This window comes from Diplodia seriata, assembly GCF_021436955.1.
Source record: "Diplodia seriata strain FDS-637 chromosome Unknown scaffold_4, whole genome shotgun sequence".
Lineage (NCBI taxonomy): Eukaryota > Fungi > Ascomycota > Dothideomycetes > Botryosphaeriales > Botryosphaeriaceae > Diplodia > Diplodia seriata.
This window is the reverse complement of record NW_027117311.1, coordinates 959,532-984,223: the sequence shown is the minus strand read 5'-3', so window position 1 is coordinate 984,223 and position 24,692 is coordinate 959,532. Positions and strand designations below refer to the sequence as shown.

Below are 24,692 nucleotides of genomic sequence, written 5' to 3'. Positions count from 1 at the left end.
TCCTGACTCAATCGCCCAAGCGTTTCTACCAGTTGCGACACTGGCGGCCTCCCTAATCCTCTATGAAACCGCTGTTCGACTCGTAAGCGACCACGCCGGAAGACGCAGGCGAGGGTACACTGGCACAGATTAGTGGATATGATACCTATCTATTTCCCCCCCTCTTTTTTTAAGGGAGCAAGGCATTGGCGCGCTTGCGCCACATACGCACGCCTTTCTACTGGTGCAGAAATGTGATCCTGTCTGGCATGTCGTCGCCAAGACCGCATTTCGCCCTGAAGTCTCCCAGCTCGACACCCCTATTCTTAATCTTCGCCGCGAACTCTGGCAGAGGACAGCTCCTGCCTGGGCCACTGTCGCAGCCAGGCATCGGTACAACTCCGTCGTTGATGTTAATGCGCACGTATGCCTGGGTTGGAGACTCGCTTTCCGGACATGATAGCCTTTCGAACGTAATACGACCGCCCATTGGGGTGACTTGGGAGGTTTTCCAGACACGATCGTCTGCTCGACGCGTAATGGGCAAGTCCGCTTTGTCATGAAAAATGTCCAATGCAGCCAACATTGGCACAATGTCGCCATCATGAACACTAGAACAAAAGTTAGCCGGATCCAACATCGGGAGATGGGAAGCGTACAAACTGAAGAAGAAGGGCCCTGCAGATGGCCCTTCGAGCAGCAGACTTGTCGTGGCATTCAACCATAGCCACCCCATCAGTGCGCCGAACCTGTTTCCAGGACCAGCACGGTAGAAGTGGATCACATCCCGAGCATATTCGAAGCTCAACCACTCGTCTCTGGAGAAGACGTTGCACCAAGCGCTGCTTCCACGCACGGTTGTTTCAAAGCCGCACATTTCCTGCATGGAGTAGAGCTCGGCGTCGCTGAATTCAATGTCCGGGTTCTGCTTCAACAGCCGCTTTCGAACATGGCTTAGATATGTCGCACGGTATTCGGCGAGCATGCGGGCGCCATAGTCGTGACCATATTCTAGGTCTTCGACGTAGGCGAGGCAGGTGTCGCCGGGGGTAAGGGTATCGGCACCAAGCTCAGCCGTCTCCGGGATGACATGCAAAGTGGAGTGCTTCTCCCAGTCCAGACCAAAGAAACCAGCAGCGAAGTAGCGGGCCGTGTCAATGACTCGGGATGAGTCGCCGGCCCAGAAGTTTGGTTTGCCGCTCGAGGGCAGCAGGTGATGGTAGCGAGTGCGGAGCCGGACCCCGGTCGTAAAGGCTCCAAGCACTCCAGAGAAAGGACCGGTGCTTGTGAGCTGTTCAAAGTCTTGCTGAGGATCTAGAAGCTATGAGCTCAGCTACCAAAGTATAACCCCCCACAGGCTCACATACCCAGGGCAAAGTACTGCCAGTCATTGACAAACTCAAGGTCCCCCTTCAGAGTGATGTTCAAACCTTGGATCCGATTCAGTAGGTCAAGTTGCTCTGGCATTGTTAGCTTGTTGTAAGGGCTGCCAGAGCAAGGGTCTGTACGCACTGCTACCGGCCTTGAAAGTGGGATACCGCTCATGGTGTCGTGACATCTTTTAGTCAAGTCTGTCAGAATTGAGTCGAACAGCACGAGGGATCTAAACGTGAGCATTTACCATGTGCACCTGCTCGACTTCGCAGCCTTCTGGGACTGTGATTCCTCCATCAAGTACGCCGTCGACTTTCTCGACCCAAGGGCCGTTGCCTCCAAGGTGGTAGAGGACATTCCAATCGCGGCCAATAGCACCACCGCCCTGGCCCGTGCTGCCGGTGCCCAAAGGCACACCGTCTACCGAGGTTGCAGGTCTGCCCTCGCTCCACCAACTCGACCAGCTTGAAGCATACGGCGACGAAGCATAATAGCCGTGAAGAGAGCCCGGGTCAGGGCATTGTCGAGAAATAAAGGGCAGCCGGAAAGGTGAATGTGGGTGGGTCTGTGCTGCTGCCCAAAGCGCAACAGCCAGGCCGGCTATTGCAGAGAGGATCAGAGTGAGTGAAGCGGCCATTGTTCAGAGCGTGGAGGATGTTTGAAGGGAGGATCAGTTGTCTTTTGTTGCTGGCTCCAGAAGGCGTGCCGTCGTGAACGAGGAACGGCGATTGGGCGTCCGGGCGCTATGAAGTCATCGACGCCTTCTCGATTCACCGAAGAAGGAGTGTTGGCAGGGCAGGGTGGATGGAAAGCATGACATGGTGAAGATCCGGACGATCAGCCGACACGTGGGCGCAGGGCCCTCATCGACCCCAGACCGGATCAGGATCAGGGGCGTTGTGGTTTCGGAGAGCAGGCCGGCCGCAGTCGCATGGCGTTTTCTCTCGGCCAGGCAGTGGCAGCCGGGGATTCACCGCGCCGGTTGATCTACACGTGTCGTGCCGAACACAGCCGCCGCAAAGTCCAGTCGCGCCCTCGGAAAACAAGACCGCCCTGGGAGGAAACAGAGGGCAACGCTACGACCGGTGATGTGGGGCCCGCGCTGCGGTGGTGCAGCACAAGAGGGGTTGTGTGACGCCCTTCGCAGCGCACACGCTGCAGCGCCTCATCCATCAGTCAGCAGAGGATGCCCTGTATGGGCTCTCATCATCGTCGGTGCTGCTCGAACGTGTCTGCAGTACTCTTCGACCGGCCCGATAATGGAAACTCTGCACTCGCTCATGGCCTAACCCATTCCGGGCATTACGCGGACTTTGTGTGCTAAATTCCGGGGCCCTTATACTTTAAGCGTCGAGGCGCCTACGCACTACGCACTACGCACCGCACTCTCGCCCTCCCAGCTTCGCCAACATGGAAGGTCGGCAACAGCAGCCTAAAAAGCGACGCGTTGTCACTGCCTGTGCTGAATGCCATCGCCGGAAACAGAAGGTACTGCACTACACCGCCTGGCGTGATGCTGCCTTCTAACTCGCCCCCAGTGCGATCGCAAGAAGCCGTGCAATGTTTGCTTGGCCCGCGAAGTGCCAGACAAGTGCTTTTATGGAGACGCTGCGTATGTGGCCGCCCTCGTCTCTTTCAGAGGCCTCCCTGCTGACTACGAGCGATAGGCAAGACGTGGGTCATCCGCTCCCAAGGAGCACCGGCGAGCAGGATAACCAGGGCTACTCTGCTCTTGAAGGAGCGACAGCATTCGGCGATTTGAAGAAGGTGAAAGCCACTTTCCCGCATCCGTGGCCTCTGCCCTAACAGACACAGCTCTTGGAAGGCGACAACTTCTTCCGGGTCGCGACATCGAACAACAACCAGACACAATATGCCGATGAGGCCGAGACGAAATATCTTGCCTTCATCAAGAACCTGCCCGCCCGGCCTATCGTCGAAGAACTCGTCGAGGTGTATTTCGTTGAAAGCAACTGGTCGTATCCGATCTTGGAACGTCCGTTCTTCAACGACCTCTTCGCAAATTGGTTCGCCCTGAATCCCACTGCCACCCGGTACACTGGTCCTAAGGGAGTGCCCCGAGACACCCAGTACTTCGGCGCTCTTTTGCTTCAACTCTGTTCATTGGCTCTGCAACTTATCCCGCCAGATGCGGCTTGCCTCAAGGAGCTCTCTTTGGCGAACGCGACGGAATGCGATCGACTTTCCGGGAAGTTCAATGATATCTCTATGGAAATAATGAACCTCCTAGGACGCCATGATCCCACTCTAAGTGCCGTACAGACCGACTTCCTCAGAGCCGTGTGGCTGAAAAATGCTTCTCGCGGAACAGAAGCGTGGCATGCTCTAAATGACGCAATTGTGTAAGTATACCGTCCCGCATTAGCGGGCCGAAGCGCTGACACGGCAACAGCCAAGCTCAGGAAATTGGGCTGCATCGCCAGGCCGAAATTCAACAATCCACGTGTCTAGAGGAAACCCTCAAGCAACTCTGGTATGACGAGCATAAGAGACGAATCTGGGTCATCCTATTCGCTTGGAACAGGTAAGCCTGCGTAAGGGAGACACCGAGACACCATCTGACTAGTGCAGTTTCATGGCCTGGACCTTGGGTCGCCCGCGGCAGATCAACACCAGCGACTGTGACATTAGAACGCCGATGGATTGCAACATCCCTAACGACCCATCCAAAAAGGTCCCACTGGCCACGCCAGCAACCGACGACGATGGAATGCCGTCTCTCTTTTCGAGTACGCTTGTTCAGTATGAACTTTCGAAAAAAGTTCACGAGATGCGAGAGATGCTGGCAGACAAGCCTTACACAAGAGACTACACCGTCGTTTGGAACTTTCACAAACAAATCCTATCAATCTTGGCCAGTGCCCCACCCCTTGTCAGACCAGAAAACCCGGACACGTCCTTCGACGATAAATACACCGCCCTACCCAAAAAGCGAGAGCAGATCAACAGTGTGGCGCACAACATGATCATGGTTCTCCATCGCCCCCATATGGCGATGCATGTTGAAAGCCGGCGAGCTGCGGTGCAAGCAGCACTCAATGTTCTGGACGCGCAGCAGCGCTACTTTTCCTTGCACAAGCCTTATCACTACAAGTTGTTCGGGCTTACTTACTACTCCGTTGACTCCTCCATCATGTTATCGGCAATCGCACTTATCTATCCTCCTACAGATGACGCGGTAAAGAGGCGGATAAGCGAAGCACTGCAAGCCGCCGTCAGCAGGCTTGAAATCATGAGCAAAAGCAATCCCACTGCAAATTCAGGTGCACAAATGGCTCGCGCATGCTACGAAAAAGTCAAGGACATCCTGAAGATTGGCGGAACAGGATCTACCGGCTCGGGTGATTCAGGCGACACCTCGTGGTCCGGCGACACACTCGCCGAGTCTGCTCCCCCGGCACTCACGAGAAACTACACGGATGGAGCAGTTCCAGAGTTTGCACCTGGTTTGAACGACACTCTGGGGCTTCCGGACGAACACCTCTCATCTTTGGCCTTTCTGGACAACACCACCACGTTTGACGCGGCTTACTGGCTCGATCACATGAACCAGATTCCAGATCTCGCCCCAGATCAAGATCCCAACAATGCAAGCACCTGGGACTCGCTCCTGCTCTAGTCAAACCAACTTATAGTGAAGCCGATTAACTACACTCAATGGCCATATCTGTGCCCGGCTTGCCGCAGGGTCCAGGACAGTCTACGCGCCGACACTCTCATCCGGCCAGCACATTTCGATCGCCTGGATCGTGTATGGTCACGTCTACGTCCAAACATCCGGCAAGGTCATGCCGAAAATTATCAGCCTCGACCCAGGATCATCCGGGGTGTTTGGCTGCTTCTCACATTTCAGAAGGTTGAAGTTCTCCGGGCGAGAGTCTCATTATCTCCGTTGGTTCTTAGCAGCATTGGTTCGGCGAATCCCACGTCAGGAGACTCTCGAGGCTGTCCACAGTTTTCTGTCGATCCGATGCGAGCGCATCAGGATTATGACTCGCTGCTCGACTTGCTCAGCAGCTTCGCCCAGCGAACCCCTTCCCGCGTCTAATCCTTCCCACATTCTTCGCCCAGCGATATCGCTTATGGTTCCACAGCCTCTTTTTCGCTTTTTCGCTTCCCAGCATGCCTTGCCCCACAGAAGCGCGTTTTGTTCGGAGGAAGAACCGCTCTGTCGGAACTAGCGCCGATACGTCGTACTTCGTATACTACGCTGCGAATGATATAACGCCGGCTGAGGCTTACGTATGCGTCACTAGCCTCTCAGCCGCTCAGAAACATACTGGAACCTTCCAATGATGACGAAAAACACCAGGAGACAATGCGCCGAGGTCCTTTCAACAGTAGCATCACACGCCTTCCCGAATTCCCCTTCTTGCATGATATCGTCTTCCAATCACGCGTCTTCCCTGTCAGGCAACCCACAATCCGGTCCTTGCACCAAGATCGGATAGTGGGGGCATCGGCTTCCCTTTCCTGCATTACCAGACATATTGCCCTTGTGCGAGGGGTGATGGAAGTTCCGCAACAGTTGCATGTCGCATGTGGGGCGGGGAGACGGCTACCGGGGCAACATCCGCAAAGAAAGAAGAACACCAGGACATGAATAGCGGTTCGTGCAAGCGAAGAATTGGGTGGGTAGGGAGCAGCGGAGTAGTGGCTTATGGATATCGTGTGTTCCGTTACTTCTGAGTTTTCACCTTAGTCGCCTGTTGCTCCCCATGTTTACTGTTAACCCTTTGCTCTTATTCCGTTCTACCCCTCTCGAGACAACCATCTCAGATCGCGCCCCCCCCCCCCCCCCCCCCCCCCTCTTTCTTCTTTCTCTATGATCGTGAAGAGCAGGTCTCAGGGCAGGCATAGCCTGAAGACCGGAGACCTGATACAACGGACGAAGGGCCCGTTTCCAATCTTCCGATAACGACGATCACCCTAAGATACTGAGCCAGCATCATCGATTCAACCTTCAGTGGCGTATTTTGGTCCAATCCGGAGGGAGGCGAATCAGTGGCCAACATGCACGTCAGTTGGCTTGAGTGATGACGGAAAAGCGCGATCACTGGGTCCACTTGCGGTGAAAGTTTAGCGCTCTGGATGTCGTGCAGGCCATGGTGACACGACGAACGTTCCAAAAACTGAGCGATGATCGATAATGCATGAGCTCCTAGTCCAGATTTCGGTACCGTGTCACGTTCGATGACGATGCCTCTTTTCTTTTGTCCGCGGAAGCACTGTGCTTGCCATCTACTTCCTCGGACGGAACAAGGGCTTTTGTGAGATTTCTCTCGAACGAAGTTAGGCCACGGTCAGGTTTCAGTCACAATCCTCGGCCTGTGCCGACAATCATAATGAGACTTCGAGGGCGTTCACTACTATCGGGTCGGGCCGGACCGAGAGGTCATTCAAAAGCATGGCGTCAACCGGGGGGCGATCGGAGAAAAGGGCAAGTGAGACAAGCAAAGGGTGTCAAGTGAGCAAAGACTGTCGTTCAACGAAACACATTGTGCTCCTTACAAGCAGATGGATTGCGCTTGTGGGTCGTACGGGGGAGGTGTCTTTCCGGTCGTAGCCGCGCATGTGGCCGAGGCGGATAGTATGGGGCGCAGCGGTGGACTTGACTGCAAGATCTTGTGGGTTTCCGATAGATGAACGGTGTAGCCGCACATGGCCGTGTGCAGTAAGAATTGGCGAGGAGCAAGGTGCGGGCGGAGAAGTCGAGCTGTAGACGGTGTTTTGGCACGCCACAAGGGGTAGAGTAGACGGGAGCGGGTGCTTTGGCTGTGGACAATGTCTCGAGGGCGCAGTGGGTGAGTGTGGCCCTGCGTGAGATATATTAAAAGCAGCACGAAAAAGAAGCAAGAGCGGACGAGGCTCCGGCGGGAAGGCAGATAAAGTTTGGGTGGAGGTTGAGGTGCGACTCGGGAGATTGCTGTTACGCAAATAACAATGCTTTTGGCCGGTGAGGGCTGCAGAGGCGGGCGGAGGGCCGGGTGGCAGAGGCAGCGATTCAGAGACATGGGTGAGCTGCATGCAACGGGCTTGGGCGCCCGGCACTCTGGTTTAGGCCCTGTCGCCTTGACAGGCACGTGGGAGAGGCCTCAGGAGCCGTGCGGGGGCGCCGTTGCAGCATTGCCGCATCCGGCGACGGCGCACCACCAAAACGGAAATGCACTCGCTGGGGATGACGATGCGTGCGCCACGTCCCGACAACACCGGCCCGCGCGAGGCAATGCAACAATGCGGGCGGTATTGGCTAGTTGCTGTGCCTCGTGCCCGCGCGGTGCATATGGAGGTAGCAGTAGCAGCAGTAGCGGCGGGGCCGTGGGCCTACGCAATGCCCGTCCATGCCCTGCGTCGGCGACGTCATTAGCGCGCTGGGGGACCGTCGACTGGTCTGGACGGGCGTCGACACCGACGGCTTGGGCTGCGGATGGCGAGCCGACGGCCGCGCTTCGACGAGAAGATTAGCGAGAGGGACGGCCACGACTGCTGCTTCCCTGCTCGACGGCGGCGATCTGGGCTAGTGGGCCTAGTCGACTGCGCTTGTCCATCCACACGCACGCCCTCGATCGTGCCGGCCAGCACTCTGCGCCCTAATCGACCCCGTCATCGACTGCCACCGCTGCACCCGTTCCTGGCTCCTCTGCATGGCCAAGCTCGTATCGGGCCCAACCCGCCGCCAGACGCACCCTCTCGGCTAGCCCTTCACTGAACCCTGATGACGCCGAGGATGCGCGCGCAGACGGCCGTGACGGCCATGCACAAATCCTCACGCATCCCGGGCCTCACTTCCCATGCTCACCCTGCTGATCCACTCCCGTCTGCAGCTCTTTCCTCTCCGGGGCATCGGTCAGCTCCCACGCCCCAGCGGCCCACCGCCGCATACATATCAGCCAGCTTCCGCGGCGCACAGCAGTTGCTGCCTGCAGATTTCCCCTAGCATCGCTGTCCCATCTCGTCACTGGCTTCCCCTGCATTGGCCGTCAATCATCTTCCGCTTCTTCCCCCCACCGCTCTGGAAATGACGTCGCCAGCTCCCCGGATTCTGATATATTTACTACGCCGAGACCTTCGCCTTGCCGACAACCCAGTTTTCCATCATCTTGCGCAGCTTCCCGGGTCCACTTCCCCGCAATTCACCCATGTCTTGCCTCTACTCGTGCTTCCCGCGAACCAGGTTGAAGTCTCCGGCTTCCTGAAGCCTGATACGAAGAGCCCATATCCGGAAGCTCGCAGCCAGATTGCTGGTTTCTGGAGATGCGGCCCCCACCGCGCCAAGTTCCTAGCCGAGAGCATATGGGAGCTGAAAGACTCTCTAGGGAAAATCGGTAGCGACCTTGTCATAAGAGTTGGCATGGTAGGAGATGTGCTCCACGATCTGCTCTCAAAGTATGGAAACAGTGAAGCTGTATCAAGGGAGAACTCTGGTACTGGGGGGAGTGGAAGAATATCAGCAATCTGGATGACGGCAGAAGAAGGTGTGGAGGAGAAGCGAGAGGAGCGCGATGCTAGGAAGGCCGCCCAGGCCCACGGAGTGGATTTCAAGTTATGGACTGACGAGAAGTTCTTCATCGACGAGTAAGTGCAGGCCGAGTGTTGAGCGCCCTTCCACACTAACTGCATGTCCCAACCCAGCCGGGACTTACCTTTCTCAGGCATCGAAGAGCTTCCTGACGTCTACACCACCTTCCGCAAGACGCTAGAACCCCTTCGTTCTCGACCGCGGGAGACTGTACCCGAGCCCTCGACCTTGCCACCGCTTCCGTCTACCTCGACTATTCCGCCACAGGCAGATCCATTCAGGTCACCGGAATCTCTCTCGTCAATGATCGATTCATTGAAAAAGCCTCTTGGCACGGCCCTGGAATCGGAAACCCCGCCAAAATGGCCCTCGGGGGCGGAGTCGGGGCATCCGTTTTCTGGAGGAGAGTCTGCTGCTCAGAAAAGACTGTCGCATCTCATATCTTCAGGGGCTATGGCTAGTTACAAGGATACGCGGAATGGGCTGCTTGGGGAAGACTACAGTACCAAATTGTCGTCTTGGCTCGCGCTAGGTTGTCTGACCGCTCGCCAAGTCCACGCTTCGCTGGTAGCCTACGAGGACGGCAACCCCGACGTACCAGACGCTTGGAAAGCCGCTTCGGGTTATGGCAAGGGCGAGAACCCTGGTACGGCCGCGGTGCGCTTCGAATTACTCTGGCGCGACTACATGCGCCTCTGCACCCGCAAGTTCGGACCAAGGCTCTTCCACGTCGATGGCTTCCGCTCGGACGAGGCTGCGGCGAACTCGGACGGGAAGAAGAAATGGCGCTACCTCGACTGCAGTGGTGGCGCCGGCGATGACCCTGCGAAGACGCGTCAAGCTATCGAGCGCTTTCGCTCTGGCCGCACCGGCATCGGCCTCATCGACGCCTCCCAGCGCGAGCTATTCTTAACGGGCTATACTTCTAACCGCGCCAGGCAGAATGTCGCCTCATTCCTCGCGTCGCACCTAGGCATCGATTGGCGCATTGGGGCCGAGTGGTACGAGTGCGTGCTCACCGACTATGACTTGAGCAACAACTGGGGCAACTGGCAATACGTCGCGGGTGTCGGCAACGATCCGCGACAGGGTCGCAAGTTCAACCCCGTCAAACAGGCGCTTGATTACGACAAGGGTGGGGCTTACGTCAAGACTTGGGTCGAAGAGCTGCGCGATGTAGATGTTGATGGCGCGCAGAGTGGGGGTCGGAAGGGAGAAGAGATGCTGATGGGCCTGTTCCAGGCATGGAGGTTACCGGAGAAAGAGAAGGAGCGACTGAATCTAAAGGGAATCGAGTGGGTGGAGAAGCCTTTGATACGAATCCCATTTGCGGTTGGAAACAAAGCCGGAGGTGGATTTGGTGGAGATAATAGAAGGTCGAGCGGGCGAGGTGGTAGAGGGTTTCGAGGACGTGGAAGAGGAGGTGGACGGCCAAGGCGGCTTGGAGAAATGGAGAAAGCGGCGAAGCAAGGGCAAATGGAAGACGGAGACCCTTCGGCACCGCCTCCTAACTGACGACCTTCGGACCTTCGGTGGTGACATGTTGGTATCGATGTCGTAAGGGTATCACTTTCCGCAAACATGGAGCCAACCGCATCAGTTGGATCCACAAATACCATTTTAGCATCGCGGAAATTTTCTTGGATCTCTAGTTATCCGTCGAAATGATGTGCGGTTTCTCTCTTTGTCTGTCTACCTTTCTTGTTGCTTCGTTTGCCAAGTCCGCATTCCCATCTACACATGGCACAATGAGCTCATGTTATAATGGATAATTGCAACATATCTTTTCAAGTCAACAACAAAAGCTGCGTGGCGCAGCGGAAGCGGTAAGCCATTGCCATCCTTTGGATTCGAATTCGAACCAGTTAACTAACGACCCTAACAGCGCCGGGCTCATAACCCGGAGGACAATGGATCGAAACCATTCGCAGCTAAGATTGGCTTTATTTTTTGCCTTTTCCTTTTTTTTCTGCGTGGCCGTGGGTCTCGCTTTCTCCACTCCTAGTGCGTGACTCACGATCTTCGCCTCTTCTTTTTATGCCGATTCGACGACAAATCGCCATCGCCGGGCGACAGAGCTGCACTTTCGACCCTCGAAAACATGGCGTTGCCTATTATAGATGGGAACAATTAGATTAGGTCTTCTATGCGATGGTTTATGGCCATTTCCCGAATACTTCCACTCAAGAATAGCAGGTACCTATCCGCAGCGCACGTAACGAGTTTCGAACAGTCATTTCTTCACTTCACTAGTCCCTAGCTTTCACCCGATAGTTGCTGCGCTTTGTTTCACATTTCCCTTTGTTACGTTTTCCCCCTTCCCACCGGCGAAGAAGTCTCTTGTGGAACGTGTGCGTGCCTCGGCGCCGGGTGCCACCGGTCTTTTACCACCTGGATCCCTGCAAACCTTTTTTTTTTCCTTACCCTTCGTCCTTACCTTTTCTTGTATCAAAACGCTCTTGGGCAATGTAGTAGACCCATATTTTCGCGCTCAGCAGCTCTCTCGCTCATCTTCAAAAAGGCTGGCTGACTGGCATACGATGTTACTCACCCTTTTCTCATTCCCTTTCTCCTTTGAACTAACATCATTACTTTTACCTTCTATCCACCCACCCAAAAAATGTAACTGCCAGTCAGACGCATTGATTGGCCATTCCTTCCCTTTACCCCTTGCCCCACATGCTGCATTAGCGTGCCGTCACGCCCCCACCGTCCCGCAATCGCGCCGAAAGGGGTATCAGCTCCTTCAACGTGGTCTAAAGGAAAAAAAGATAATTGCACGCTTGGATATCTCCAGCGCTCAATCACACCTTATGCCCCCTATCGGAGTCGAACCGATGGCCTCGACATTACTAGTGTCGCGCTCTACCACTGAGCTAAAGGGGCTGTTGTGGTCTTGTTGCCAGGTAGGGAACCGCTGGCGATAGAGAAGCACACTGTCAGTTGACTCTATGTATGTACAAAAGCTTAGTTGACGTCACCTCCGGAGAATAACAGAATGGACATTGTTCGTCAATTGGGTGTGGATTGAGATCTGGGAAGCGAGGGAGGTAGGTTAGGTGTAAAGCAACTACATTTGGCGATGCAGCTGGGAGTAGGCCGATTCGGAAGGAGGTCATTTTCTATCGAGTCTGTTACTTGATTTGCGGGAGAGACTGACGTCAAAAGCTTCCCATTGATGGCGTCTACTCACTTCTCTTATTCGTACTATCCGCAGGTGTTCTTGTGCGCTTATCCCGGGCCAATGTTTTCATATTCCGCCACTGGAAATGCCAATGAATCGTTCCCCCGGTTGCTTGTAATTGGAAGAATTGTACTTTCCCACAATGCCGACATGTGCCTTCTGCCGTTCATCTGCCCAATTCAGCAACTGCACATAGTCACGTTCTCACTGAACACGCTCTTGCAAAGGCGTAAAGGCAGGGGATTGCTTGATAGCTTAGTGTAGCATGCGTCACGCACGCAAGGAGCGCCAGGCGTCGGAGGCGGACTGGGGCCCGATGGATTAAGGTTTTCCGGCATGCACGTCACCTCCATCAAGCGTGATCAATGACGACTGCATCGCGCTTCGATCCTGGAGCAGGTTGCGCTAGTGCATCTGGAAACTTGACTACCCCACCACGCCCCCAACTCCGCTTACCCTACTAGGTAAGTTCTCTAATTCCCGAGCCTCTTCCTCTAAGCTCGGAGGGAGCCGCATTGGCGGCAACGTCATTGCGTTCCATGACATGTATGTGTCAGAAGGCTCTCATTTCATATGCGTCATCCGAACTATGTTTGACATACACAATGTCCAAATCCGTACTCACCGGCACCTTCGCCCCCGTACTCAATCCACCTCATCATCACTGCTACTACCGCTGCCGCTCACCACCGTCGGCATCGCCGCCTGTGACTCGTCCTACGCCAACACTTACGCTGATTGCTTGCCACAGTCCATCTGGACCGTAGCACTCCAAACTCCACGGAACAGGGAAGTTGGAAGCGGCGTATCCATGGTGGATTGGGGCAAATGCTGACAAGGCCCGAAAGACTGTATGCAAGCCTCGGGCTCACATATCAAATCCAGCTGGTACGTCGCGCAGCGAGAATTGTAACGATGTCGCCGACTGCACTCAGCCGGTTGAAGTCGTGGAAATTAGACTAGAGGGCCGTTCTCATGAGAGTCGTGATGACGTCAAGGGAAGCGACAGTGAAAAGAAGCAGAAGCACGACTTGGAAATCACATGGTGGCGACATCGCTCGCTATCGGGCAACATAGGAGCGGTGTTGGCGGCGGCAGGATTCCGATGGGAAAAGTCAAGCATGCGAGTAAGTAGGGCCGTATCAACGAGCTTGGGAAACCTGCGACGTTTCTGATAAGCAAGCGTTCCAGAAAGCGTGTGAGAAAGATTGCGACGCGTGTGGGGAACGTCAGCTTGGAAATGATCGGCAAGGCTGCGAACACGTCAAATGTCGTCGACTGAAGATCAGTGCACTGCGCCTTTGGATGCTGGCGAAGTCTCTGGTGGACGTGTTCCAGGTGACACCCAACATAAAGAAGCGCGCGCAGTTGAGCTGATCGCATCGCTGTCTCGAAGGATTCCGAGGGCGGCTATCGTCTCGGGAGAGCAATGAATATGAGGATGCTACCGCACGTACCCAATACGTGTACCGGCTCCGGCTAACCGGAAAGAGAGGCGAGTACGCAACGCTCGTACGGCTGGCACGGATCTTAGTACTACAGGAGAGGCCTGTTATTGGACCTTGCTGTGTAATGGTAGGTTGGATCTCTGCTCCCCCGTAAGAAAGCGTAACTTCAAAACCTGGCATGCGCGGCCTGACTCTCCTCAGCACATCCACACGTCCTTCTTCGCACCGCGCGCCATGCTCGTGCCGAGGAAGTACGTCCAGCTATTGTCTTTCGTCTTCTTCTTTTCAAGTCTCTACGTCTACTGCAAGACCGCCTCCAACCCCTATCGTCTTGCTGTGCCTTTGGCTCATGTAGTAGGACTATCAAATCATGCCGACGCTGACGTCCCCGGTCCGGCAAACTCCACGTTGGGCTTCGGTGCTGTGTACGCCGTCTCGGCCACAGATTCGCCCCGGAGGGCGAGGTTGATACAGGCCGCGAATGTTACCGAGATAGATCTGACCATTCCAACTCTGCCGCAATGGACTGAAGACGATGAGACAAGGTTCCGAGATGGCTTGAAAGAGCAAGACCGTGGGGCAGGACATGGGTCAATAATGGCTTGGTTCTCTCATATCCACATCCTCAACCTGTAAGATTGGAATGCTGAGTAACGAGAGGGCGTATATGATCTGACCGCAGGAACAGGTTTCTCGAATCGGGACTGGAGACGGCGCTCATCTTGGAGGATGATGTAGACTGGGACATCCGTCTTCGTACCGTGCAGGTTCCACAAATTGCGGCAGCCACTCGCACGCTGTTCCGGTCCGCGTCCGCCTCCGAGTACTACGGCAACAGCTCTGCCTGGGATCTCCTGTGGCTGGGCCATTGCGGAGACTGGTTCCAGACGATCGACAAAGGGATAGGCCCAGGCCACCATTTCCCTTCCAATCTGACGGCGTTGGATCATAAGATCTTCCGCGACAGCACCCTCCCGGATCGTCCAGATCTTCACCCTTACACCAAGAGCTTCCTAGATGCCCTGGAGATACCTGAAAAGTCGCGTGTTGTGCACAGATCCCGCCTTCCTCTCTGCACGTTCGGCTACGCAATCACGCGTTCGTCGGCCCGCTGGATAATCGAGGACCTAGCGTCCGTACAGAGTCCTCCGGATCCGGCTTACGATATGGCTGTCATGCACGGGTGCCGGAGAAGAGGCATGCGATGCTACACGGTCAACCCAGAGGTGTTCCACCACGTCATGGGCGACAGTCTCATAGCAGTAGCAGACGCCAAGGAGGAAGTGCATCTTCCCCCAGTGGATGCGGAGGCTTTGGCGCAGAGTAGAAGTCGGAAGGAGACAAGCAACATCGACTGTGGTTTTTGGAGCGGCGACTTCGACTTCCAAGACGAACAGAGGCTGAGCATGCTGAGAGAAGAGGTTGGACGGAAAGGACAATGCTTGAAGCCTGATCGCTACCAGGTTCCAACTTGAACAAACGTCGTAGTTTTTTTCACATCGTATAAGCGTGCTTGCCTTTTCTCTCCCTTTCAAACCCTAGAGGAAATAAATGGCAAAGGGGTGGCACCCGTGAGTGTTGGTCTGCATCTATCGAATAAGATGAGTGGTGAACATGTGGTAGCGGGCGAGCGGAAGTCAAACGGCAATGCCAGCCGGGGGAGATCAGTCGTGACCATGCAGCATACGCCTGCCGATCGGCCTATCTCAGTTCTCTAGCGGACAGGGTCGACTGTTTCTCAGCTGGTTTCGGAGCATCAGATCGTGATGGTACGCCACATGAACTCACTGACGACGACATCATGTGATCACGGCGGCTGTCGTGGAACAAGACAAGGAAATAGGTTGGCTGACGTACAACGTGAGGTGGACAGAGACACGAGATGGATCGGCAGCGATGCCGGAACGAGCAGCGCGTCCTGTGGGAGGCGGCAGGCGGCAGGCGGAATGAAACGGGGCCACGGGACCCTGACAGAAGGGGCTCCGCAGGGTGCTGCTGATTATTTAGGCGTCGCTGTGATTGGCCGGCCGCACGTCGGCACTCTGTATGACGATACTCGGCTGGCCCGCGGGTAAGGATTACAAACATCATCAAAGCTCGCCGTCCGCCCGCGACACAAACAACTCATCTCCATCACCACCCTCCACCGGTATCCCTATCGCGCACCTCCGCCATGCTGTTCCTGCGCTCTGCCTCCAGCGCCGTCGCTGCGGCGCCGACGCTCACCCGCTACGCCACCTCAACGTCTCTCTCCGCCTCCAGAAGCTGTTCTCAATGCTTCCGCTCCATGTCATCCGCCAGACAGACCCGCCATCTCCAGACTGCGAGCGCATACCAACCGCACTACCTGCAGCCCCCGCCCGCTCCCCCGAGGAACACGGGCATCCCCGACACCTCCATTGCTGGTGGCAAGCCCGAGGTCAACGAGACACGGCCCCCGCGTCTGACCGAGCAGCGCGGTAGTCGCATCGCCGCCAGCGACGACCAGAAGAGCAGCATCAGTGTGACTGAAGCCGAGGCTCAGAAGCCTAAGCCTGCATTCAACGCTGCGCCTGCGCCGTCCCCCGCGCCCACCAAAAGACCGAGCCGTTTCAAGTTCAAGCCCAAGAAGGCCGCCATGGTCCTTACCCCTACCGCCGTATCCGCTCTTCGCGAACTTCTGGACTCGCCTGAGCCCAAGTTGATTCGCGTTGGGACCAGGAGCAAGGGCTGCTCCGGCCTGGCATACCACCTCGAATACGTCGACAAGCCTGGCAAGTTCGACGATGCTGTCGAGCAAGATGGTGTCAAGGTCTTGATCGACTCCAAGGCCCTCATCCACATCCTCGGCAGCGAGATGGACTGGGTTGAGGACAAGCTCAGCAGGAGATTTGTTTTCAGGAACCCCAACATCAGTACGTTTGCCACGTAGATCCTTATCTATGATGTCACGCTAATAACCACACAGCCGAGCAATGCGGATGCGGCGAGTCTTTCAGCGTCAGCTAAATTCGGGAACGTCCGTTTAAGTTTCCTATTTCCATCATGAACGGCGTTGCATTGGGAAGGCGTTTTGCGGTCGACAAAGAGTCGACTGCGCGGTCTGATTTGGATACGGAACATCGGATATATCCCCTCGGTGATTAGAATTTACCCGGCTTGAAGTCGACAACACGAGCAGTCTCAACAAGGTCTTTGACCACACCCACGAACCCCAAATGCGCCGGATCCTTCTCCAAATAATATTCCCGGTCTTCGTCGTTCTCAAATTCCATCACAAAGGCGTGTGTGACGCCTCCCTGGGTATATGATATTAGATGGAAGCAATGTTGGCGGGGCCCACCGGGAACGCTTACCGCCATGCCTTCGGGAGAATCGTTCCGTCCGCCGACCGCCGATTTGATGTAAGGCTTTTGAGAAGTGGGGTGGATGCACTTGTCCTTCAGGGACATGAGTTGATGACAGATCTGGAGAGCAATTAGAAATCGTACATAGAGAATAGTACGTGGACATATTTACATCAGCAATCTTTTCCTCTGAGACCTCCGGCTTGAAGCCAAATTGGACGATGTGGACGATAGACATGATTGCAGCTTTTCGGATCTTCCTTGGAAAGCTGATTCTTTAATAAATCAGAGCCGAATGATCTGGCGGGGTTGAGCTGCTTATGAATACCTCCTCGAGGACGTTAGCTTTCCCGCGCACATGGTCGGCTGGCGGGCCGGAGCTGCCTTAACCGACATCACGCCAGAGCTGTAGGTACCGACTACTCTGCACCATCACCTCGTAGAAACCTTCGGAAACAACACCTAACCCCCCAGAAATGGCAGACCCACCACCTCCGCAGGTCCTTCTCATCATCCGCTTCACAGCTTCGCTTCCCGACTTGCCGCTCCCAATCTCCACTCCCAAAACGACCACGACCCTATCCCTCAAGCAACTCATCCGCAAGCACCTCGCCGGCGCCCACGCGACCTCCCGCCTCCGTCTCATCCATGCAGGCAAGGTTCTCGCAGACACAGCGCCCCTCACGACAAGCCTCAGCCTCCCGCCTCCTCCGCCTCCCCGTGCCAGACCACCACCGGCTGCCGTCGCCGCGAGCGACGATGCGCAGGGAAAGGGCAAGCAGCGCGCGACGCAACAAGCCGATGATAATGGTGCTCCGGAGCCGCGCAAGGTCTACATACACTGCTCGATTGGCGATGCGCTGACGCCGACCGCCCTCGCGGCCGAGGCGACCGGCGCGGCCAACGCCGAGGCCGCGCTGGAAGCCGCCTTCAGCAGCGGCGGCGCCCGCGCGCCCGCAACACTGCTGTCTAAAGGAGGAGCGAATGCCGGCGTGGCTGGGTCGAGCAGCAGCGGAGGCGGTGCCGCAGGCCAATCGGGACACGGCGAGCCGACGACGGACGCCGCTCCGCGCGGCTTCGACCGTTTGCTGAACGCGGGCTTCACGCCCGCGGAGGTGCAGCAGCTGCGCTCGCAGTTCCGGGCGAACCTGTCGTTCACGCACACCCCCGACACGATGCCGTCGGCCGAGGAGATACGGGTGATGGAGGATCGGTGGCTAGACAACGATCATGGTGGGGGCGGCAGGCCCGGCGGCACCGTGACGGATGGCGCTACTGGTGGTGGTGGTGGCGGCGGTGAGGGCGGCGATGTAGGCGGTGGAGGTTGGGGCTCGGCGACGTGGTCGGATAATGGTGGGTTGGACGATATGCTGTACGGGAATGTGGTGGGCTTCTTCTGGCCGCTGGGAGCGTTGGGATGGGGGTTTAGAGAGGAGGGCGTGTGGAGTAGGAGGAGGCAGATCGCTGTGCTAACGGGGTTTTTGTTGAACATTATCTTTGGGTTCTTGAAGTTGTCGGGGTAAGGAATTGGCAGGAGAAGAAAGGGCATGGTGATGCATGGGTTGGGAGTTGTTCGAAGTGCTGGATCTTGTTTTTGCTTGTCTTATTTGCTTCTGTGATACCCGCTGCTATGCAGCTCTACTCTTTGGTTATAAGAGATACAACTCCTGCAATTTTTTCTTGAATATATTGGCTTGCTGTGATTTTTTCTCTTGTATTTGATTTCGTTTTATGAATTGGCTATCTTGTGCAGCTCGTCCACTATTACCTTGCTAGCCCAATCGAGGACCTTCCCCATGTCTTCAGCTGCGTCCTTGGGCATGGCTTCAATGCCTATACTTTTACAGACCGCCTCATCTATCTCTCCCTCAACGTCTCCGTCCTTGAACAAGAAGCTGTGGTCCTTGACGTAATTTGGCCACACAATGTCATCCACATACCCTGGCGGGTCCTCCCAGAAACCCTCCAGCGTGACATACCCAGTCCGCGCCTCTCGCCTCCGCTTCGCCGTGCGATAGCTCGTACGGAGGAACAGCTTGATATCGAACTGGTCCCTGATCCCCAGCTCCGCCATCTCCCCCGAAAACATCAGAAAACCATCCACGATGGCAATTCTACGACCTCTCAACCTTTCCGCCACACCGGCATCTTCAAAGAACCGCTGCACTCTTGCCCTGCAACGCTCGATGGCCTCGGTAGCGATCCCGCACTCACCGACGGCATTCTTGTCCTCTTTACTCACAAAGTCGGACGGCGGCTCGCCGTGCGCGTGCATGTGGACGAGCGCGGCGCGCAGCGCGGGCACGTCGATGGCGCCGAGGCAGTCCCAGTCCTGGACACCCTTAGAATTTACTGGTATCTGCGAGTCGTGCTTGTAAAAGTCGTCGAGGTGCAGGATGTACGCATTCGGCAGGATGTCGCGCAGCAGGCGGGCGAGGGTGGTCTTGCCGCTGCTGGAGGGGCCGGAGAGGGCGAGGAGGACGGCATGCTGGGGGGTGGTAGTGGCGCTGAGGTTGAATGTGCCCGGGCCGGGTGCTTCGGTCTGCGCGATGTCGGCCATCTGGGCGGCGGAGAGCTGGGCTGGCGGGGCGTTCCTCCCGGTGGGGTGGTTGTGGGAGACCATTTGGAGAAATGGCCGCTCGAGGGTCCGCGGCGGAGGTAAGGGGGCCAGGAAGTGGATTCCTCCCTTTTGGTTGAGGCCGTTGCAGGGACGGAGGGGCAGCGCAAAGCACCTGGCGGAAGGACCCCGCGCCGGGGGGCGGCCTATGACGATTGGGGCGGCGGCCTTGCGGCAGGCACAGGGCAGATCTGGCGCGGAAATTGGGGCTGCCCAGGTGAGCGCGCAACACACCTGCGTGTCCTTAGTCTCCGGCCTCTGGGACAACAGAGCGAAACATCGCCAGCTAGCTCTTCGACCATGGAGCCGTCGCCGCTGACCCAGGTGTCTCGTCCGGACACGTTCCAGCCCAAAATCGTCAAGCTCTACGGGGCCCTGTTCCAGCTCTCCAATGCCGACGACGAGCAGGACCACGAGCAATCCGAGGGCTTCTGGCAGGAGTTCTTCCTGCTCAAGCCGGACCCCCCAAGCTTGCGACGGGTGCTGCACAGCCTGAGTCCCGACCAAATGCTACATCTGCAGGTAAAGCGAGACTCTACCTGCGAATGGCATACGTGCTAACTCACATATTGCCGGACAGATTCCCGCGCAGCAGCTCTTCTCGCGCGCAATTGATCGCATGCAAGATGCCAGAGCCCCGTCCGACGAGATCGCGCTCGATGTAAGACCGACCGGCCCCGCCGCTTGCGTCTCTTCCGTTTTCCAGAAAAGCCCGCCGACTTACGAACTAGACTTTGACAGTCTTCTTAGGCGCCGTGCTGAGCAAGAAGTACACCAATCCAAGCTCCGATATCCTTTCCGTGCTCGCTGGCCTCGACGACGCCGATGCCGTGCTTACCGAACTGGTGGCTGCGCTGGATAACATCATCCGGAGCGGGCGGAATAGTAAGTCTCCCTGGCACATCTGCGCAAGACCGCTGGAGGACACATTTTCTGGTTGGATAGGAATAGTGACATCAGGACAGTACAAATCCGCAGGAAGGCTATCCGCGTCGCTCTTTCCATTACGTCGGGAGCCTATTCGACCGGCCTGATTTCGTACTTCACACATCGCGATTTGTTCCCGTCATTGATGAAGGTATGGACGAGGCGGAACACGGTTCTGCAATGGCCACGCTAACGTGCCTCTAGTTCGTTCAGGACACTGAATTGTCAGGCGAAATTTCCGAGCCGTTCATCCTCCTGGGACTCCTGACCAATTACAACAAGTTCGAATTCCAGAACCCCTACCGTCTGCGCCTTGACGATTTCGTCAATGATGTTGCTATCAAGAAGACGGTTCAATGCGTAGGAAACACTTGTCGCGATCTGAGGGACAAGTACGTTGCTGTTCAGGATGATACCCCTGAGGCTTGGTCATTTGGGACAGCTCTCAACTACGTCGGCTTAGGTGCCCTGACAGGCTCCCGCCCTGCCTCGCCCGCTCCGTCTCCGGAGGAGGCACAGTCTCTGTTCACTACCTTGTCCGTTTCCTCCCAATCTAAGTTAATGAAGATCAAACTGACGATCACTTCAGGCCTGGCCCGGAAGCCGCCATTCTCCTTTCAGCCTATGATTTTGCAAACGCGAACAAACTGTTCTGCTTCAATCTGATCAATCTGCCGGCAGCGAGCAAGACGGACATTACTCCTTTCAGCGCTTTTCTTTCTCTCACATCCTATCTTTTCCAACATGCCCACCGTTCGGCAAGAACCGCCCTTTACTCCCACGTGAACCTCTACATTCTACAGATTGTCATTGAAGATCCGGCACTTGCGAAGCGGATATGCAGCGAGGAGAGCAAGACTCCGGTCAGACTCTGCAGGCAGAGACAACCTTTCCTGCCCATTGTGCGGACGGACAGGGTTCTAGCAGCGTACATTTTGGACATGGTGATTGATGGCATTAACCACAACCTACGGCGTCGCCTTGATACCGAGTACTACATGTATGCCTTGGACTCCAACTTCAGACAGACTGGTGCTGATTTTCTTAGTCTCTGTTTAGGAGTCATATTACGCATCATTTCCTTCCTGGCACGATCCCGGATACGGTTTGGTAAGAGTTTGGCTCGTTTGCATCACAAGAGACCTTTTGCTCATCTCATACAGCGTACCACTGGTCCGAATTGTGGCGATCACTTCTCTCGTTCATCCGGTTCCTGGCCACGTACGCCAACGACATCAAATCGCTGCGAGAATCTAGTCGCCTGATTGATGACACGGTGAACCTTGTTGCCCTTTCACTATCTGCTGGCGAGTCTTTCCTCCCCGACGCAGCAGCGTATGACGATCTCTTCTACAAGCTCGTCGAAACGGGCGACATTCTCACCAAGTTCCGCGATGCGTACGACCTTTCGAAGCAGTCTGATTCAAGCTCGATCGAGACGCTGGTCAGCGTATCAAAGCACTACCACGCACTCCTGGAGGGCGACGAGAAAGGTAAGGTTAAGAGCAAGAACCTTAGCCCAAGGGAGGTTAGCAAGGTCATCAAGCAAGGATACGAGACCCTCTCCATCCAGGCCAGAGAAGACCTGGATCATTGGGAGAGGTACCGTGAAGCGGATCACAAAGTAGTCCTCAAGAAGGTATCAAGGGCTGCGGTGGAAGATGCTAAGACGTTAGTTCTCGAGAAATAATCACCTCGTGGATGGTGGTGATTACGAAGAGGCAGAGCGTTTTCAGAGGCGTTTGTACTGGAATGGAAAATTTAGAAGCCGTGACATTTTCTTTGGACCCTGGTTTTAGTTCTCGTGCGGAAGTTTTCACTGATCCATGGTATACTGAGGGTTGGGTCATGAGATGGGAGCGTTTCTTTCTGGTACAAATTGCAGCGGCATGAAGAGTGTAGCCAAAGGGACGGAGAGCATCTCAACGGGGGACCTACTCCCGGATGCGTTAGCATTGAGGGTCTACAAACCAATCCGCGAAACGGGAGTAAGTTGAGAGTGGACAAACGATGCTGATACACGAAGAGCTCACTTTCCATTTGCATATAGATTTCGGTTGAAATCAGGTTGTGCATTCACGACTTTCATTTGCGGACATCATGACGACGGCTCTTTACAGTGCGGCTTCTACAACCGAAAGTATTGAGAACGATGACCCTTATCCAACGATACTGTATTTGCGGAGCTGGAGGAACGTACCGAAAACCAACTACCAGTGTTGCTCTGGACCCTTCGCTATAGCCTTCCCAGTAGGTCAGCAGGCCGGTGCTACCCTTCCATATATATGCTCATTGCAAGAGTTTCTGTCTTCAGCCAGCCCACCACTCATGAACAAATTTCCTTGCAGCTGTCCCGACACGCTGCGTACACATTCGACTGACCCATGGCTGACAACGGCGAACTCCTGAAGGATGGGCTGGAGCACCATCCACAACAAAATCAATTAGCGAGTTCCTCGTCGCCAGAGAAAATAGCATCAGAACATTCAGAGTCTGCAAGCTCGGTACGCGCCACTGCGGATGAGACTGGGAACAATGAGGCAGCATCAGCGAGAACTGCAACGCCTCCAGAACTGGCTTCCACCCACTGTACTTCCAGCCCTGTTATTTCAGTTTTTGAGAACGATCCAGCCATCGACAAGGCAAGAAAACAAGAACAAACGCCGCCGCCTGGGCCTTCCGGGACCCCTCCAGGACTCGATTCTACCGCTTTCAAAGAAGATAGTTCACCAGCTACTACAGCAAGAAGGTCTTGTGAAATCCCAGGATCCCCCACCAATGAGGCTGTAAGGTCTTCTAAAGATCAAGATAGCAATGGGCTTTCCTCCAACTCCGGGCATTCCAACCCAAACAGAACAAACAGCCTCAGTGAACTCAAGACCGGCTTCCCTGCAGCGCATGGCCAAAGCCTTCATAAGCTCTATGACAGATCCTCAGCCGCTTCGATGCCCGCGACTGCCGGCAACCGTACCAGCTGCTTTACTCTAGGCGCCGCGACCTCCGCCACAGCATCCGCTCCGGCTCTCATCCACACTACCGCTGGACCGATCCCCACCCAAAAAGCACCAGCAATGACCACTCAACGCGCCACCACCGAAGAGCTTCCCAGCTGCGCCTCCCCACCCCCAAGAGCCTACCCTCTCACGCCCACCATTCCCTGGCTCGGCGGCACCGCTGAATACCTTGACCTGCTCGCGAACATAAGCATCACCCTCAACGATGACGACGACGACATCATACGCGACCACGCGGTCGACCCGGCGCTGGTGTGCGCGGCGGACCGCCAGCTGCTGCGCGTCCTGATGCACGCCATGCGCACCGAGGGCGCCGAGACGTGCGGATTCGAGAGTGGGGAGGATGCGAAGGGGGGTATGTTGAGGTTTGTGAATTTGGGTGGTGACGGTGGGGAGGAGCAAGAGCAGGGGTTCGTGGATGTGGGGTTGAGGCAGTTTTTGCGGTGGTTGAAGGATGCGGAGAGTGAGCATGGAAGAGAGGAGCAGGAGGGATATGAGGGGCGTGGGAAAGGTGTGGCTGCTCCGATCCCTCCGGCTACTGCGCTGTGCGCTTCTTCTTCTTCTTCTCCGGCTCGTGAGATTTCGTTACTGTCGGAACGTAGCCAGCTGCGGGGCGCCGGCCGCGGTGGACTGGAGCACTGGCGCTTGCTCTGCCGGAAGTTGAGTGAGCACTCGCTGTCGGTTACAGACGTGTCGAAGGCGCAGATGGATGCGTGGATAAATACGCCCCAGGATATCGCCGAAGAATACCTCCAAATGCACATGCTGAACGACTTGAAGCGGAAGAAGATACCGAGGGAGCTGGAAGGGGAAGCGACGCAGGAGACGGTTGTCCCAAGTGGGCCGAGTGAAGAGGATGCGAAAGAGATACACAGAAACAACGCGTATATGCAGCTGGTGGGCGCCAAGGGAACACCTGCAGACTCTAGCCGTGCGAGAACCCTGGAAGAGGGGACGCATATCAAACCGCTCCAGGCGAGCGCCCCGGAGCCAAAGCCCAAGGATGGAAAGAGGGTCAAATGGACGGTCTGTATCCTCGTTGTTCTAGCAATAGCCTTCGGCCTTGGATTTGGGCTGTCTCGCCGTTAAATTTAGGTAGGCAGTTGAATATAAGATCCAGACGTAAATACACGAATTTAAACTTATACTTACGTCCGGATCTTGTATTCAACTACCGATCCCACGTAGAATTGTTCTATAAGGGAGATCCGGGTAGGCAATCTCTTTTGTCACCCACCGTGCCGCTGCAACCCACTCAAGCAACGCATATGGACGGAACAGAA

General features: G+C 55.8%; 9 protein-coding genes and 2 non-coding genes across 11 annotated transcripts; 7 read left to right on the top strand and 4 right to left on the bottom strand.

The window, feature by feature from the left end:
• Window positions 1-217: 217 nt before the first annotated feature.
• SLS55_004151 (uncharacterized protein) lies at window positions 218-1,446 on the bottom strand (the record flags this gene model as incomplete). The annotated part of the gene is made up of 2 exons (XM_066775610.1): window positions 218-1,293; window positions 1,347-1,446. The coding sequence occupies 2 exons, from the start codon at window positions 1,444-1,446 to the stop codon at window positions 218-220; spliced, it is 1,176 nt and encodes a 391-aa protein (XP_066633491.1).
• A 1,467-nt stretch (window positions 1,447-2,913) lies between these two features.
• Window positions 2,914-4,993, top strand: SLS55_004150 (uncharacterized protein; the record flags this gene model as incomplete). The annotated part of the gene is made up of 4 exons (XM_066775609.1): window positions 2,914-3,120; window positions 3,169-3,716; window positions 3,767-3,898; window positions 4,006-4,993. 4 exons carry the CDS (start codon window positions 2,914-2,916, stop codon window positions 4,991-4,993), a joined length of 1,875 nt encoding a protein of 624 aa, XP_066633490.1.
• Window positions 4,994-8,392: 3,399 nt separating this feature from the next.
• On the top strand, window positions 8,393-10,408 carry SLS55_004149 (uncharacterized protein; the record flags this gene model as incomplete). The annotated part of the gene is made up of 2 exons (XM_066775608.1): window positions 8,393-8,949; window positions 9,007-10,408. 2 exons carry the CDS (start codon window positions 8,393-8,395, stop codon window positions 10,406-10,408), a joined length of 1,959 nt encoding a protein of 652 aa, XP_066633489.1.
• Window positions 10,409-10,696: 288 nt separating this feature from the next.
• On the top strand, window positions 10,697-10,827 carry SLS55_004148. Its single transcript has one exon. It is a non-coding gene; the product is annotated as a tRNA-Met (tRNA).
• An 880-nt stretch (window positions 10,828-11,707) lies between these two features.
• On the bottom strand, window positions 11,708-11,779 carry SLS55_004147. Its single transcript has one exon. It is a non-coding gene; the product is annotated as a tRNA-Thr (tRNA).
• Window positions 11,780-13,759: 1,980 nt separating this feature from the next.
• On the top strand, window positions 13,760-15,000 carry SLS55_004146 (uncharacterized protein; the record flags this gene model as incomplete). Its single annotated transcript, XM_066775607.1, has 2 exons — window positions 13,760-14,157; window positions 14,208-15,000. 2 exons carry the CDS (start codon window positions 13,760-13,762, stop codon window positions 14,998-15,000), a joined length of 1,191 nt encoding a protein of 396 aa, XP_066633488.1.
• A 698-nt stretch (window positions 15,001-15,698) lies between these two features.
• ISA1 (Iron-sulfur assembly protein 1) lies at window positions 15,699-16,436 on the top strand (the record flags this gene model as incomplete). The annotated part of the gene is made up of 1 exon (XM_066775606.1): window positions 15,699-16,436. One exon carries the CDS (start codon window positions 15,699-15,701, stop codon window positions 16,434-16,436), a length of 738 nt encoding a protein of 245 aa, XP_066633487.1.
• Window positions 16,437-16,647: 211 nt separating this feature from the next.
• Window positions 16,648-17,089, bottom strand: SLS55_004144 (uncharacterized protein; the record flags this gene model as incomplete). Its single annotated transcript, XM_066775605.1, has 3 exons — window positions 16,648-16,803; window positions 16,861-16,971; window positions 17,024-17,089. The coding sequence occupies 3 exons, from the start codon at window positions 17,087-17,089 to the stop codon at window positions 16,648-16,650; spliced, it is 333 nt and encodes a 110-aa protein (XP_066633486.1).
• A 1,491-nt stretch (window positions 17,090-18,580) lies between these two features.
• NRK1 (ribosylnicotinamide kinase) lies at window positions 18,581-19,411 on the bottom strand (the record flags this gene model as incomplete). The annotated part of the gene is made up of 1 exon (XM_066775604.1): window positions 18,581-19,411. One exon carries the CDS (start codon window positions 19,409-19,411, stop codon window positions 18,581-18,583), a length of 831 nt encoding a protein of 276 aa, XP_066633485.1.
• A 357-nt stretch (window positions 19,412-19,768) lies between these two features.
• Window positions 19,769-22,085, top strand: SLS55_004142 (uncharacterized protein; the record flags this gene model as incomplete). The annotated part of the gene is made up of 6 exons (XM_066775603.1): window positions 19,769-19,964; window positions 20,219-20,353; window positions 20,434-20,546; window positions 20,600-20,931; window positions 20,985-21,427; window positions 21,559-22,085. The coding sequence occupies 6 exons, from the start codon at window positions 19,769-19,771 to the stop codon at window positions 22,083-22,085; spliced, it is 1,746 nt and encodes a 581-aa protein (XP_066633484.1).
• A 1,381-nt stretch (window positions 22,086-23,466) lies between these two features.
• SLS55_004141 (uncharacterized protein) lies at window positions 23,467-24,498 on the top strand (the record flags this gene model as incomplete). Its single annotated transcript, XM_066775602.1, has 1 exon — window positions 23,467-24,498. One exon carries the CDS (start codon window positions 23,467-23,469, stop codon window positions 24,496-24,498), a length of 1,032 nt encoding a protein of 343 aa, XP_066633483.1.
• Between the last annotated feature and the right edge of the window lie 194 nt (window positions 24,499-24,692).